Genomic DNA, 15728 nt, shown 5'->3' on the forward strand with positions numbered 1-15728 from the left:
TTATGATTGGATGCAGCACCGAGGGGTGTGACAGCCTCGAGCCGCGGCCGTTGGCGAGCACTCCATTCTATCCCTCCTCCTTCTCTCTCTCCTCTCTCGAGGGATAGAGTCATCTCCCGTAGTCAGTCCTGATTGGCTGATCTCACCCGTCCCGCTACGGCGATTGCTCCGCGAGGTTTTTGACCCCTCTCTCTCTTCCCTGAGAGACTACGGCGGCTCCGAGGAGGGGGAGGGAAAGTCAGGCCGCTCCCGTTCTTCAGACAGTTGTGAAAATCGCCGGGAACGAATGGCTGCTGCAATTATAGCCCCACTTGCCGTCGGGGGCGAGGAGACGGCAGCGGCCCGGGTTCCGGGATCTACGGGGTTGCCGGGGAGCCGTAGCGCCGAGCGAGCTCTGGAAGAAGCTGTAGCCACTGGAACATTGAACCTGTCGAACCGACGTCTGAAGCAATTCCCCAGGGGCACGGCCAGTGGCTACGACCTATCTGATATCACCCAAGCTGGTAAGTTCACCCTTGCACCAGGCTTGGGACTGGTGGGTCCTTAATTGCATAACCACGCCTCTTACGTACTTTTTCTCTGGAGAGCTTCTGATCGTTTCTCTTTTGCATAGCTACGCCCCTCAAGCTTGGCCTGGGTTATCTGAGCTCCCTTTGCGTTAACTTTAACCACCTTCTTTACAAATCTGGCATGTTGGCCTTTGTATTCGCTATACGTTTTTGCATAGTTATACCCCCAATTGGCTAAATTCTACTTGGAACTTTTCTGACCGCGCCTCTTGATTTGCATAACTTGACGTCCACTGCTTTGCATGGAGGCTTGTTCCCTCACTTAGAGGCGGAAGAAATCATTTAACATCTATTCCAACCTCTTCATTTTTTAATGTCTCCTCATTTCGAAGTTCTGACTTTAATGATTTCTGACTACTTTTCTCTCTTCCTAAGCTCATCTCAATTCTCACCTGAATCCCTTCCTTCTCTCAAGGACTGAACTATTCGTTTTCTTGCAGGAATTTTAACATACTTCCTCCCACCAATCCAATTTATCAAGTAAGCCTAATGGTAGAACCTTGTGAATTGAAGCCACCTTACCTAGGCTTAACTGCCCTATCCTACCCCTTGGTTTCTTATTTGAGTTTCTCCTGCTCTCCACCCCTGAAGTCATTGAGAAGAGCCTGTGACCTCAGAAGGCTCACAATTCATATCTTTATAATTTCTGCTTTACTCACAAGTGAGTTGGAAGGTCGTTAAGATTAAAGTTAGATGGAGAAATCAGAGTGAAAGGAGAAAAGACTCATTCTCCCTGTTTCTTTCCCGATATCCCTTCTTAGTTAAGATTCTAATATTTTACAACTAGGTCCTTATTTTATAAATGAAGAAATAGCTGAAAGAAAAGTAACTTGCCCATAGTCAAACATACATGTTTATTACCTTTGTGTAATAACTACTAGTTATTTACCCACTGGGATTAGAACCCAAGTTTCTTAACTCCTAGCTTGTATGAATTACCGTTTTTCTCACACTCAACTCCTACGGAATAGACAATATTGCCTTCTAATCATGCTAATTTGCAGAGCTGATGTTAGTTGGGAAACAGGGGAGCTCAGACCCAGCTGCTTGTTAAGGCAGGCTAGGACTTAGAGCTTTCAGCTGTCAGAAATGTGCATTCTTGGAGTCCTACCCAGGCCCAGCCTAGGGTGTAAAGAGTAAAGTCATCTTTCTCTTATTTTAATTTTAATCTGGGGGATCCTGTACTTACTGAATGAGAACTCTTACTACCAAACTCAAGGAGCTTTTTTCTCCCTTCCCATTTCTGAACTAGAAAGAATGAGTGTGTCTCTTATTTCTTCGGTTTTCTTGGGTACTGAGTGGCGAGTAGGCCCATCTCCTTAAGTTAGCTTAGAGTTATCTGTCTTCCTACCTCCTCCTTCCACTCCACTTCCACCAATTCCTACTTTGAAGATATCTCTCATTATCTGTGGACCTTCTTGGCCTGTATAATAATAGGCTTTGTTGTTTAGTAAGTTTCCAGTTCTTCATGACTCCATTGATCGTAGCTATCATGGGCTTTTCTTGGCAAAGATATTGGAGTAATTTATTATTTCCTATTCTAGTGAATGCTTTTGACAGTTAGAAGTTAAGTGGTTTACCCAATATCACACAGCTAGGAAATGTCTGAAGATGGATTTGAACTCAGGTTTTCTTGACTCCAGGTCATGCTTTATCTAGCTACCAGCTGTGTCTCTATTTTTTACTTTTAAAAAGACCAAATGTCATCCATGGGTCTTGATGGTGGGTTTTTTGTTTTTTTGACAGGAGGCACTGGAGGTAGGGGAGAGAAAGCCATTTAGAAAACACTTCCACTCTTTTTCCTTTTCTTTTTACCAGTTATTATCCTCTTTCTATACTCAAACAGCTCTCACTTCCCTCCTAGTCTTTTATCTGAGACTTCGGAGTGTGTATCCACAATTGTGTGGCAGCTAGAGAGAGTGAGAAAATCTCAGCTATCCTTGTAACAATTTCTCTTTCAAATACACTAGCACTCCTATTCCTTCTGGTAGTCCTGTATGTACTAGACTGATGCTGCTGTATCCAGCGTTCTTTTCACAGACTTGGAAAGTAATGTGGAAAAGGAAAGTGTCTAAAGCATTAGCCTGCTTCTTTCTTTTTTTGGAAGAGAGAGAAGGAGGTTAAATGACTTGTCCAGGGTCACTCAGCTAGGATATGTTAAGTGTCTGAAATTGGATTGAACTCAACTCTTCCTGACTCCATGGCTGGTTGCTCTCAAGCTTTAGGCTTCTTAAAGGTAGATATCATCATATCATAGGGTCATAAATGTAGAATGGAAGGAACCAAGCCATCTAATTTTACAGAAGCCCAAAGAAGTTCAGGGATTTTATGACTCAAAACATAGTATTCTTTCTGCTATGGTTTCCCCCTCATTTACTACCTTCTTTTATTTCTGTTTTCTCTCAACTCCCCAATTTCTGTTTCACAGACAGGTTCTGTGATTTTTCTCCAGGTTTAAGGAAGTAATTGAAGTCTCCCTGGGAAGCCCTACATGTAACTCTGCCCTTTCCCCCATCATCTTATGATGTTATGTTATTCTTATATTATTATGACTAATAAGCAGTCACCATCTTCATAGAGAAGAAAAGTAAACCTCACTTTCTTCAAAGATTCCTCTTTAGTGTTTCCTCTCCCCTGATAAAACATTAGAATTCCCCCTCCTTTACTTTTCTTGACTTGACTTGAAAACTAGAATTTCATTTTTCTGCCAGCTCTTTTGGAACCCAGAGAAATGGGTTCCCCATTTCCCTTGTCTTCCCCAAGCCCATCTATCTCAATACCTCCCTCTTCATACAGGAGAAATACTTTTATTTCCTCATTCCAGTGGATTCTATTCCTTGGGGCCTAACACAAAGATGAACCTGAAATGGGGTTTGGGGAATAATTCTAGAAAAAGAGAAGTGCTGGCAGCCTGTTGTTGACCACATCCTGTCTTTGCTTTGCCCTCCTCTTCCCTTCCCCCCCCCCCAAAAAAAAAAAAAAAAAAAAAAAAAAGGCTTGGGCTCCTTTTTCCTTCCTACTTTGAGGGCTTTTCCCTGGTTCACCAAGCCAGGTGGTGAATGAGATGGGAATTCTAGGTATTTCCAGAAATGTCTTCTCAGATGACACATAGCTTATCTGTAGCTGAACCTTTTGAGGCTTTCCCCTTCTGTTTGCCCTGTGAAAAACTGAGATGGTGGTGCATAGGTTTTTTTCATTGCACTTTGCTATGAGGCCAATTTCCTTGGGGGTTAAATGTTCCCCTACTCAGGAAAACTCTTCTTTCAGCACTGGAGAATGGAGGTGGGATATAATCCTGAGAATTGTCCAAGCCTTCCACTCCATATCCTGGTTAACCAGTAGAAATAAAAGGAGTTCTGGGTTTCTGGATTTCCTAGAGTTGGGAGGAGTCTGGCCTAAGTGGATTAGCTAGCTAATTAGACTCAAGGTAGTTAGACCCAAGATTCTGCTTCGTCTTCAAGTGGAGAGAGATGGTTTCTGTGAAGACCGAACTTCTTCACATGGCAGGGTCGGGTGAAAGAGGAAATGAAGCTAAGTTATACAATCTTAACTGGAGAGGGAGGGCGGCCCGATTGGGGAATGGGGATTGTAGAGAGTAGCCATGTTAGCTTCACTAGGGAAGTAGCCATCTGGGGCCAGTCTGGAGGGAATTGGTTGAGAGGAAGGTTGTTTTTTGTTGTTGGTAGTGGTTGTTTGTTTGTTTTGTTTTTTGTTGGTTTCATTTTCTTTTTTTAACCCAGTGGATCCTCACCTCTTAGCTCATTACTGCTTGGAGAAGGAAGTACCTTTCTACTCTTTCTACCTGATCAGTTGGAGCCCCAGGACACAGGGAATCTTGGATTCCCCTGAGATAGGCTTACCCACCTCAGAGGGATGAGGTGAGGATAGAAAAGAGTGTCATATAGAGAGATAGAGAACTCCTGTTTCCCTGTCTCAGGCTCTTCCTTTTCTCTCCCCCTGCCTATAACCTCAACATTTTCTTTGTTTCCCCTTATTTCATTCTTTTGCCTTCTCTTTTGTGGGGCCTAGGTTATGTTAGCCTTAAGTAGTCATCTTCTTTTTATAGTAAGAGGTAGAGGTGCTTATGCTACTCCTGGATAAGTCAGGAACCTTGTTATATAGAAGACTGGACTTTCCCATAGTTATCTCCTACTCTATACCTGATCCCTTCTAGACCTGTCCAGGAACCGGTTCCCTGAGGTGCCAGAGGCAGCATGTCAGCTGGTGTCCCTAGAGGGGCTGAGCCTCTATCACAACTGTCTTCGGTGTCTGAACCCAGCGCTGGGAAATCTCACAGCCCTTACTTACCTCAACCTAAGGTACAGTGGTTATTTGGGGAGATCTCAGCTTTAAAAGTGAAGGGGAGTGGGAACATCCTGCCTCACTCTGAACCTCATGTATGGCTATTAAACCCTGGGATTGAATCCTGAACTATTAAATCTTACAGAACCTTCTAAAAGCAGGTAGGCATTCCCTGGGCCATCTAGATCTTATCTTTTTCCCCTGCCCTTTACAGCCGGAACCAACTGTTGTCGCTGCCTCCTTATATCTGCCAGCTGCCCCTTCGTGTGCTCATTGTCAGCAACAACAAGCTGGGATCCCTGCCTCCTGACATTGGGGCCTTGGGAAGTCTAAGACAGCTTGTGAGAATGGGACAACCAGGGAAGGGGAAGGTTGAGGAGAGAAATAATTGCTGGGAGTTGGGTTGAAGGTGGGGAATAGATGATGATGCCAAAATACTAAATGGATTGAGTTAGAGGGGCTGGCCCACGGTCACCTCTGGCCTCAAATCCCAACTTCTTAATTTCAGGATGTAAGCAGCAATGAGCTTCAGTCCCTTCCCCTCCAGTTGGGTAAACTCCACTCCTTGAGGGATCTTAATGTTCGGAGGAATCAGCTCAGCACTCTTCCTGATGGTGAGGGAGGTCAGGGCTTGGGTGGGTTAAAATCCTCATTGTTCTTCCAGAAGCTTCCTTCTATTCACCACCCATCCCTTTCTCAAATTAACCATCAATCATTTAACAAACAATCATGTATGGTTCTTACCCTCACCAATCTAGTTGAAGAACGGCAAACTAACAGACAAGAGACAAAGAAAAATACAAGACAGTGTGTAAATTAAATGCTAAATTATGTGGTTCTGATTATAAGTATACTAGGAGTTCAGAGAAAGGAGAGACCAATGTGGGCTGGAAGAGCCAGGGAAAGCTTCATGGAAGAGGTGAAACTTGAGCTGAGCCTTGAAGGATGGTAGGATTTGGATAGAGAACCTTCCAAGTGGGGGTAACATGATGGAAGACACAAAGGCAGGAATGAGCATGGTGTGGACCAGTAGACAGGAGACCAGCCTGGTAGGAATGGAAGGTGTGTGGGGTGGGGGAGTAGCGGGAAATAGGGTTGGATAGTTAGGGTGGAGCTGACCTTCCATTCCATGGTCCAATCTCAAATCATTATTTGCTCTCCAGAGTTGGGAGACCTTCCTCTTGTCCGTTTGGATTTCTCCTGTAACCATGTTTCTCGAATCCCAAGCTCTTTCCGCCGCCTCAGGCATCTCCAAGTCATTCTGCTGGATAGCAACCCCCTTCAGAGCCCTCCTGCACAGGTGAAGTATCCTGGATGCAGAAGGGCAAGTTGGGAAGAGGGGGTTACCCTGAAGATTGCCCCTCATAGTTCTTTTTGCATTCTCCCTTTCTTTCTTCCGACCCCCAGATTTGCCTGAAGGGAAAGCTTCATATCTTCAAGTACCTTTCATTAGAAGCTGGAGAACGGGGAGTCTCTGGATTTGGGGACCTGCCACCCTCTCATTCAACAAGCTTCAGCCACTGGTAGGTCACAGGTTATAAAGTTACATGCTTAATGAAAGCCCATGTTATAGTTTTGTGGACCATGGTATTCAGGGTAGTTTTGGATTGGATTCTTTCTTAGATAAATGGAAAATTTAAACTTGTGAATGATGTGGGGAAAGGGGAGAATATTAGCTCTATTCAGTTGACATTCAACCCCCAACTTTAGCCCTGTGGAAGATTTGTTCCCTGGACGCCGGTATGATGGTGGGCTGGACTCTGGTTTCCACAGTGTTGACAGTGGAAGTAAGAGGTGGTCTGGAAATGAGGTAAAGACCTACCCAAGTAGAACATTCCTTTCCCAATCCTATGAGAGAACTTCTAGGAAAGAATCTTCTTCTGAAACAAAAGAAATCCAGTGCCCCTACTGTCTTCCTCTATCAGAAGAAGAAAAAGGAAACAGCACTAGGAGTCAAGGGACTTTGTTTTTTATTGGATGCTAAGGTTGTCTGTTTCCCATAGAAGGAGCTGAGAGTAGCAGTAGAAGGATCAGACTCATGGTCTGACACTTTTACTTTTCCACCCCTACTAATTTATACATAAAAAATTATCCACTTCCTCCTTTCATCACACACTGTATAATTGTGATGTTGGGGGTTGATCTCAGAGGTTCTCATTCTCCCTCTTTATAGCTGACAGATGAATTTTCAGAACTATCTTTTCGTATCTCAGAATTGACTCAAGAGCCTCGGGGGATTAGGGAGCAGAGGGAAAATCATATAGGTGAGTGGGGCAGAGGTGACAGAGAATGAAGAAAAAATGGGGGCTATTAGTGATTCTGGGATGGATAGGGTGGGGCTGGGAAGCTAAATATTTCCTTGACCACCCTCCCTTGGCCTTCTCAGGTGATGGGGACCCTGAACAAATTGACTTCATAGACAGCAATGTACCTGGGGAGGAGGAGGAGAGAGGTCCTATTGAGGTGAGGGGGTCCCAGCTTTAGTAATACTAGGGGAGATGGAAGGGCCGGATGGGCTCTTGAGGAAAATTCAATGTGTTAACAGGGTGGAGTGTGGCTATGGCAGATCTCTCAACATGACTATTGTATACCTTCCTTTCCCAGGAGCAGCAGCTGGCAGAGCAAAAGATCCCAGAGATGCAAGTAGAAAAGCCTGCTAGTGCTAGGTATCACTGCCCTAGTAACATTATCTGCTCACTGCCCCAGGATCACTCCATTATAATCACTTCTCATCCTGCTCTTTCTCTTCTTTGACTTTTTTCCTCAATCCTCTTTCCCTCTGGACATCATGGATGGGGTAATCCCTTTCGTGACTTCCCTGTGTGACCTTTCAGATTGGAGGAGCAAGCTGGGGAAGAACGTCGTCGGCCAGAGACTCTGCAGCTGTGGCAAGATCGAGAGAGGAGGCAACAGCAGCAGGGAGGCTTGTGGGGACTCCCCAGAAAGGAGAGGTATGAGAAATAGACAAGGGTGAGACTGGTGGAATGAGATGGAATGTAATGGGAACATAATGGCTATGTTTGGTTGTTGGTGATGGTGGAAGGTGGAATTAGAAGCAGCTACCCCATGTGTATCTCATTCACCTGCCATAGGCCCAAGACTTTGATACGTTGTTGATTTTCCCACTTACCTTGGAAGAATATTCATATAGAGTGAGGAATTCATTTCTGTATGAATATTCTTCCAATGTGTATTTTTCACTTTCTGTCTTTATGGTTTCTTTCTAGTTTCCTGAAAATGGCAAACAAAAGTAGTGATGGAAGTGCTACATGCATAGCCTCCTACAAGTAAGTCTTTTCTTCCTCATCTCTATTCTTAACTTAGCTTTCATCCTTCCCAACATATCTTCTCCCAATTAACTTTTTCCCCTTAGTAATCCCTTTAAGAGAAGTGGCCCCCAGTTTGGAGCCCCTGAACCTAACCCTTCTTCCCTGGACCCTCACCAGACAGCCTGTTCAGGTGAGATATAGGGCCCTTAAGGGTGAGGGGAAAAGGTATCTCTTAGATGGAGATGGAATCTGCAGGAGAACTATGGTCAGGAGTGGGATGGAGTACAACTTTGACGTTCTAAGGTTTCATCTTTTTCTTTCTTTTACCTCTTCATTTCCCTAGCCACTGGCCCATCTTTCCAGCCACTTGGTTCCTTCCAAAAGCCAAATAGTTTCCTATTCCGTTCATCTTCTCAGAGCAGCTCAGGTGAGGTGCAGCCTGCTGAGCAACTTCCTATGTTCCTGTGTTAATCACTTCCCTTCCTACCCCCCTACAAATTTTTGAAATCTCGGATATCATCCTAGACTTGTATCACTTGTAAGTATCTCCCATTTGGAGATATAGATGTAGTATCTCCCAGTTGGAGTGTTGAGGAAAAATGTGAGGGAGAGGAGTATAGCATGGAGAAGTCAACTTTATCTTTATCTTCTTTCCCAGGCCCACTTTCATCAGAGCCCATTCTGAGGCCAAGAAGGTCCCACCAGTCAATGGACAAGGAAGAATTAATGACTCAACTCCGACAGGTAGGTCTTCAGCCTTATAACAGAAGTAGTTTCAGATTCCTTTTAGGGACCCAAGAATTCTGCTCCAACCTCATTTGCAGATACTAGATCTCCTCTAACAATTTCTACTTTGTGGAACTCATAAAGAAAATGGAAAGGTAGAAAGCTAATGCTGTAACCATTATGTGTCCTCAGGTCCTTGAATCTTGCTTACAACAATCCCTGCCTGAGGATTTAGTTGATGCTCTGGCTAATGGTGTTGTCCTGTGTCAGTTAGCCAACCACCTCCGTCCACGTTCTGTGCCCTTCATCCATGTACCCTCACCTGCTGTGGTTAGTATATAGGGGAGAAGAAGGGTGCAAGAAAGAGGGTGGGTCACTAGTCACTTTGTTATGTTTCACCTCCAATTTCCTCATCCCCATCTCAGCCAAAACTTAGTGCTCTCAAGGCTCGAAAGAATGTGGAGAGTTTCTTAGAAGCCTGTCGAAAGATGGGAGTACCTGAGGTAGGGAGCAGGATGCTGTGGGACCCTACTGGTGGGATGCATGCTGTGAAGTTGGGGGGAGAGAGGTACATGGAGGAGGAGGGCTGGGTGTGTTGCATGAAGGAAACAAAAGGGGTTGTAGATCCCACCAGAAAGCATGTCTATATGGGGAAAAGTTTAGCTATGGGTTTCAGCATGTGAGGGAGATTTGGGAGGGGAAGGTTTTGCTGCTGCTGATGTCTGTCTGTCTGTTCTGCTTCCCTGCCCTTCTGACCTACCTCAGGCTGACCTGTGCCTGCCCTCCGACCTCCTCCAGGGTACCACACAGGGGCTACGTACCACGATGGAGGCTGTGAAGTGTGGTGGGAGGGAGGGCCCCCTGCCCCTTGGGCTCTCTCCCAGCCTGGGTGGCTTCGCCTTATTCTACGTGGTCCTCATGTTCCTGCTCTATGTCACCTACGCTGGGCTTCTAGGCTCCTAGGACCTTGGAGTCTGAACATCCTCAAACCTTTTGTGCCTATTTATGACAGTTCCTTCCCCCACTACCCACTCCCCTCAAAAAAAATTTTGACTGTGGGGACTTAACTCAGTTACCCTTTTCCTATTCTTTCTGACCAATGATGCCTTTTGCCTTCACAAAGCTTTACTGCTTCCTCTTTCCATATATGTATACAATGACTTCAGGAGTCTCATGCTGCCTCATCCCCCTTCACCATGGGCCCTTATCCTCACTTATTGTGGATTCTCTTCATTCCCTCTGGTTCTGGATTCTTTAGAGAGGCTTTGGGCCCCCTGCACTCTGTTCTACCTCTTTTCTCCCTTTTCCTCTTACCTTCCCCCTCCACCCAGTCCTCTCCTGTTAAATTATCTTTATTTTGTAGAGAAATCATTATATTTTTAGGGAATGGTAGGGCCCTTGCCCAAGACTCCCTCTTTGTTTATAAATTGTATAGACCTTGACCACTGCCTCTGTGTGGTGTTATGTGTATTTTGTATCTGCTCTGTGTTACTCTGATACCATCTTCCCACTCGCTTCCCTTTTCTAGCCAATAAATAGGAAGTCTCCTGAGTCAAAAATATTGCCCCACTCCACTGCCACTTGGTACGCTCTGAAGGGTAGTCCTCCAAAACTGCTCAGATCTTCTCTCCTTCAGACATAAAGTTTTATTCCAATACTGCAATTAACAGTTGATGAGCACTTTGTGTTAAGCACTGATCTATCCCGTCCCTTCTAGACTTCTTTCCAGTCTATGTGCAGTGTCTGTATGCAGGGCTAGATACAGGAAATGGTGTTGGCTAAGAAGAAAAAGTATGCTCCCAGGCCAGACTGGGGTCTCTTATTTACCTTACCAGGAGTGGGTGGGCTAGAGAAGTTAGTTCATGAAGACTAACATAGAATTCTTCATTTCCCCCCTCCCTCCTCCCCCCAGGAGTCCCTGTGCCAGCCCCACCACATCTTAGAAGAAGAGGGGATTCCTGAAAAGGGCCTCCCCAACATCGCCACTGCTGTCCATGCCTTGCTGGAGCAGGCAGGGTCCCATGGGCATCCTTAGGAGAGGGGAAGGGAAAATCAGACAAGACATCCAGGAACCCAAATACTCTTCTCCCTCCATCAGCAAACATGGATATTTATAAGTTACTGCCATTCACAAACCAGTTGGAAGTTGAATGAAGCAGAGGGGCCTTCCCTCAGTCCTGTTCCCCTCCCTGCCTCCCACTCCCTCCTAGACTCTTAGATGGGAAGACCTCAAGCCCTGACCCCAGGCCCCTCAGATATTATTTCTAGATTGTTACTGGTGTAGGGAGCAGTAACTTCCTAATGAAACGCTGAAGTACCCACCATAGAACTTCCCATGGCCAGCTGGAGAAATGGCTGGACTGGATTCTGAGGGGAGAGGCAAGTGAAGTCTGGGATATAGAGCAAGGAGGTATATGGACTAAATCTCTCTGGACAAAACTCAGGCTGTGTCAAGTACCCCAATAAAGGATAGCCAGGAGTCTCCTGGGTTGATTTTTCAGTTAGGCTGCCTGTGAATCAATTGTTTTGAGACTTTTTTTTTTTTAATTGGGGGGGAGGGGGTTTGGAGGGGGAAGCAACAGGGAAATTAGGCTTCTCTTCTAGTGTACTTTTTACTTGGACTATCTCAACTCCATTATCTCTTCCTCTCCTCAGTTTTTCCGGCATTTTGCTCTGCCCCGCCCCTCTTACCTCCTTTTGCTATTGCCCCACCTCAATCAGTGACGTGTGACTATTCCCCAGGGGGAATCCCAGGTGGTAAAAGGGCCATCCCCTTGGTCTTGGCTTCCTGCCCTTCGGCTCTTCCTGACCTATTTGCGGATCTGCTTTCTAAAAAAAATTTTTTGGAAACCCCTACTCCAGGCGCGTACCCCGCCCTGCGGGGTTAGCGTCTCCTCCGCCCTGATTCAGTTGGGGAGGGAGGTACCCCGGGATCCGTCCGGCAACTTCACCCCTTCTTTTCCTAGGTAAGACTTGTCAGGTCTTTGAGCTACTTCGACAGCTGTCTGGGATACCTATTTGGTGGGACTCGAGGGCATCCAGGGTGGAAAAGGGATTGTTGGCCCAAGGTTATGACCCCAGTTAAGTGTGGCAGAGGAAGCAGAACCAGAATCTGAGGGAACATGGTGGGAACAGAGCGCCAAGAAAGCTGGAGGAAAGTTGGGAGAGACAATATATCCAGGTGGAGGAAAAATTAGGAAGCAAGACTTCTAAGTGTAAACGGTATAGAGGACATAGCTTTTTGTACTCGACTTCCCCACCCCCCTAAAATGATCCCCTGCCTCCCCCCTGGGAGAGGAGAGGAAGATCGGGATAAAGACCCTTATGATCAAGAAGAGGACTGTGGCTCAGGAGAGGAGAGTCCAAGACACAGGGATCCCCCATCCCACAGGTCAGTGTATGTTAGGGTAAAGCTCAAGGTCGGTGGGGGTTAGGCTTAGCAGAGTAAATGGAAGAGAGAAAAGGGGAGGTTCCTAGGAGGTCAATTTAGTATTTCTCTTGACTTTCAGCCCCCAACCTGAATCCTTTGCTGGGCCTCAACTCCATAGGGATCAAATTCGGCCACCAGACGTTATGCTTGACCGTGGTCAGCAAAATCAAGGGGATCAGAGTGAGTCAACATTTTCCATCCCATTAAAATTTTGAACCTAAAGTGCCTTCTTCCTTTCTAGTTTTTGGCCTATTCTGACTATACTTAACTTTCTTCCCAGCCCCAGTTCTCACCCGGAACTTCAAAAAGGGAAGGCGGCGGCGGCAGCGGCAGCGGCAGCGGGCAGCTCCCTGGGAGTCTGACTATGAGAAAGGAGCAGTAACTGAAATGGTGATGGGGGGTGTGAGAGGGGAAATAACAGGACATGGGGATGAAGACTGGGGTTTAAGGATGGTTTGGAATCTGAGAAGTGATCCTGGGAGGGAGAGGGAGAGGGTCAATGTTGAATTTTAAAATAAAAATCTTTTCCCAGGCAGGGAATTCTGGATCTGGTAACTCACTCTCCTTCAGGACCATCTGGCATCCATCATTCTGTGAATTGTTTGATGCCCGGGCCAGTGACACCCAATCCCTAGCTTTACCTGAAGTCAAAAGGAATAGAGAGAGCTCCCAGAATGACAAAGGTACTGAACTTGGTTCCTCATTAACTAGGTTACAAACTGATGTAGATCAGGACATATGTTGGTGGATTGAGGAATCTGGCTTTTCTGTTTTTTTGAAGGTTCCTTCTTGAGAAACTCCTTCAGTTCAACCCCTCCAGCTTTTAGCCATTTCTGTTATGAACTCTGTACTATGCTAAATTCTGGATTCCAGAGAAAGCTCCAACTCCTCTTGGGAATCAAGGGGAGACTTTCTATAGCAGGGAACCAAAAATATGATGAGGTTTAAGTTTTGGAGTTCCCTTTAGTAAGGATCCAAATGATAATGTCTGGATTTAGGGAACTAAAATGAGATTAGGGTTTCTGGTACTCAGGGAGTTTGAGATCTAGTGACAGGTTCGGGGTTCAGGGAACCTAATAGAGAGGTTTGTCTCCCCTGCATCCCCTTGGGATTCGGCTCAAGGATAGGGAGTTTTGGGGAAGTCCTTTCTGGCGGCGCAGAGGTTCTCTGTAAAGGAATTTACAAACCCGAAAACCTAGATTGATAAAAGAAGTTTATTATACGGATTGGGAAGTAAGGTTAGAAATCCTGACTGGAAAAGAATATTTTCCAGTGGGCAGAGGCTTCCTTGGCATAGCATGGCATGTTTAGAACCTCTACAAAGATGATTTTAGATTGGCTCTTTTATAATAGGATCTTTGGCTACAAGCTGAAGGGGGCTAGTGGGTGGAATTCTACAAGCTGGGTTTCAGCTTGGGCTGGAATTTGAATAGAATTCAATGAGTTTCTTTAATTCTATGGGGTTGGAATTCTTTTGCTCAGGACTGAATCAACCCCACCTAGATAACCGAATGAAACTGTTTGTTTGTTTCCCTGGCGGGGAAGGGGGGAGGTATCCCTCTCTGAGGCAGAATTGAAGGAGATTTTCTCCTTCAAGGAGATTTCGAGTTTCTGAATTCCTTCTTCAATAGGTTTGTTTGGTTGCTTGAACTACATAGAGTAAATGAAAATAGGAGTTGTCAGTTCAAAAAGCTAGATTGGTGCTAGGTTATTTTGTGAATTCCAAACAGGAGTTTGTACTTTATAGAATAAAAACACACACAGTAAAGGCAACAACTGCAGTTTCTTTAGGCTTCTTCAGACCTGTGCTTTAGGAATGTCAACTTGGTACCAGTTGTGAAGAGCAATTTGTTGTGTGCTTTGTATATTTGTAAAGTACTTTGTATCTATATAAATACTAGCTATTAAAATTTAAGTCTTCACAGAGCTGAGCCTTGATGGGAGCATTTAGGCATATGACACAACTTGTACAAATACATGAAGCGAGGGGATAAAATGTCCAGTTAACTTTTGTTAATGTTCAGTTTACCCAGAAAAAAAGAGATTGCAAAGGAGAATAATGCTTTCCAGTTAAAGCTGGAAAGGTAAGATCTGGGCCCTTCTGTGGAGGGCCTCAGATGTGAGGCAGAGAGGAATTCATCTCACCCTAGAAATAGTTTGGAAACACTGCAAGCTTTTGCTTTGAACTAAGCTTTAGGATTCTTTGGTAGATATTTGTTGCTTGAAGCAATTAAAGCTACACAATTGTCTTTTTATCTTGTGGAGGGCCTGAATTAAGATTGTGACTGTGATTGAGTGGAAAAGATCCAATTGAGAGATGTTTAGTTACAATCTGTGCAATTTACGTACTGATTGGATTTGGTTGGATGAAAGAGTCCTCAAGGGTGAATTCAAGGTTAGATAATGATAATCACTCTCCTACCACGCTTTGTGAAACTGAAGTACCCTATGAATGTTAATCACTCTCTTAAGGTTTCCAGGCTCTTTGCTCAGAAGATTTCTTTTTTTCCGACCCTCTCTTGCCTTCTATTACTCGGATTCCTGTTGGCCTGTCCCAACCTCCCCAACAGGTGAGAAATCCTCCTTTTCTATCCGGGACCTGGAGTGGATTGGAATAAGGCCCTTATTGCACGCTCTTCAAGCATTCTCCATGTTAACCCAATTATTGTTGTTTCTTCAGATCCTGAGGAAGTCTAGGCAGCTTCTTACCCCACCACCTATAATGTCATTCTGGATACAGCCAAACCCAGCCCCTATCTTGACTTGGCAGTATGGTCCGGAAATAACAGCTGTTACCTGCTTACTTGAGATGAACCGAGGGGAGACCAAATCTACCACCACCACTCCAAACTCCTCCCTAAGCCCACCCACTCAGCCCACCTAGCCAAAGGTGGATTCTATCATCACATTCTCGTCCTATGCACATCTCATTGCAAGTTGAGGAAAGCTACTCATTTCTTGTTTGTAATATTACAGGTGTTGGGAATGAATAAAAGGGTTCCCTCTACCCTTTTGCTGTATTTGGTCTATTGCTGTGGGGTTGAATAAAGAGTCAGGGTAATGTATGCTTAACTGTCTCACTATCAAAATCATCCCGTGTATTATATTGTTAGGTGCTAACAAATACAAAGAATAAAAATAACTACTCTCAAGCTATTTACAGTCTAAACTATTTGTAACATAGGCTTATAGTCAAGGAAGACAAAGTGGTTCCAAAATGATCCTATGGGGATGATAAATCATCCAGTTTTTTCCCCTTTTACCCAGCTTGTTCTATTGGAGTTGGGTACTTAGGGAAGATAACATATGGGGAAATCATTGTGGAGTTAGGTTCTGTCATATAATTAGGGGTCATTATTTTGGGCAGACTGTTGAGAGGCCCCCATTGAAATTGAAACTTCAACTTTTCAAGTTAGAGCTTAAAAGGGGCCA

The 15728-nt window shown here is 45.0% G+C and overlaps 2 protein-coding genes across 3 annotated transcripts; both read left to right on the forward strand.

Moving 5' to 3' along the window:
* The first annotated feature begins 191 nt into the window (after positions 1 to 191).
* Positions 192 to 11370, forward strand: LRCH4 (leucine rich repeats and calponin homology domain containing 4). Of its 2 annotated transcripts, none has more exons than XM_051995999.1 (18): positions 192 to 503; positions 4744 to 4888; positions 5086 to 5212; positions 5380 to 5485; positions 6035 to 6171; positions 6279 to 6394; positions 6582 to 6681; positions 7045 to 7135; positions 7258 to 7334; positions 7476 to 7537; positions 7706 to 7822; positions 8099 to 8158; positions 8245 to 8330; positions 8484 to 8567; positions 8799 to 8884; positions 9059 to 9196; positions 9292 to 9369; positions 10779 to 11370. In XM_051995999.1, the coding sequence occupies exons 1-18, from the start codon at positions 287 to 289 to the stop codon at positions 10899 to 10901; spliced, it is 1950 nt and encodes a 649-aa protein (XP_051851959.1). In that variant the 5' UTR covers positions 192 to 286; the 3' UTR covers positions 10902 to 11370. The 2 variants fall into 2 exon arrangements, with proteins under 2 accessions (XP_051851959.1, XP_051851958.1); XM_051995998.1 differs by lacking the exon at positions 10779 to 11370 and adding an exon at positions 9632 to 10308.
* Positions 11371 to 11462: 92 nt separating this feature from the next.
* Positions 11463 to 15303, forward strand: SAP25 (Sin3A associated protein 25). The gene is made up of 6 exons (XM_051996018.1): positions 11463 to 12257; positions 12376 to 12476; positions 12577 to 12686; positions 12829 to 12979; positions 14769 to 14866; positions 14977 to 15303. Exons 1-6 carry the CDS (start codon positions 12136 to 12138, stop codon positions 15178 to 15180), a joined length of 786 nt encoding a protein of 261 aa, XP_051851978.1. The 5' UTR covers positions 11463 to 12135; the 3' UTR covers positions 15181 to 15303.
* The last annotated feature ends 425 nt before the right edge of the window (positions 15304 to 15728 follow it).

This window comes from Antechinus flavipes, chromosome 4, assembly GCF_016432865.1.
Source record: "Antechinus flavipes isolate AdamAnt ecotype Samford, QLD, Australia chromosome 4, AdamAnt_v2, whole genome shotgun sequence".
Taxonomy (NCBI): domain Eukaryota; kingdom Metazoa; phylum Chordata; class Mammalia; order Dasyuromorphia; family Dasyuridae; genus Antechinus; species Antechinus flavipes.

Coding starts and splice junctions, on each gene's coding strand:
- SAP25 (XM_051996018.1), top strand. CDS start 12,136: ATGATCCCCTGCCTCCCCCCTGGGAGAGGAGAGGAAGATCGGGATAAA. Junction 12,477..12,576: donor GCAAAATCAAGGGGATCAGA/GTGAGTCAACAT, acceptor CTTTCTTCCCAG/CCCCAGTTCTCACCCGGAAC. Junction 12,687..12,828: donor AAGGAGCAGTAACTGAAATG/GTGATGGGGGGT, acceptor ATCTTTTCCCAG/GCAGGGAATTCTGGATCTGG.
- LRCH4 (XM_051995998.1), top strand. CDS start 287: ATGGCTGCTGCAATTATAGCCCCACTTGCCGTCGGGGGCGAGGAGACG. Junction 8,568..8,798: donor ATCTTCTCAGAGCAGCTCAG/GTGAGGTGCAGC, acceptor CTTCTTTCCCAG/GCCCACTTTCATCAGAGCCC. Junction 9,197..9,291: donor ATGTACCCTCACCTGCTGTG/GTTAGTATATAG, acceptor TCCCCATCTCAG/CCAAAACTTAGTGCTCTCAA.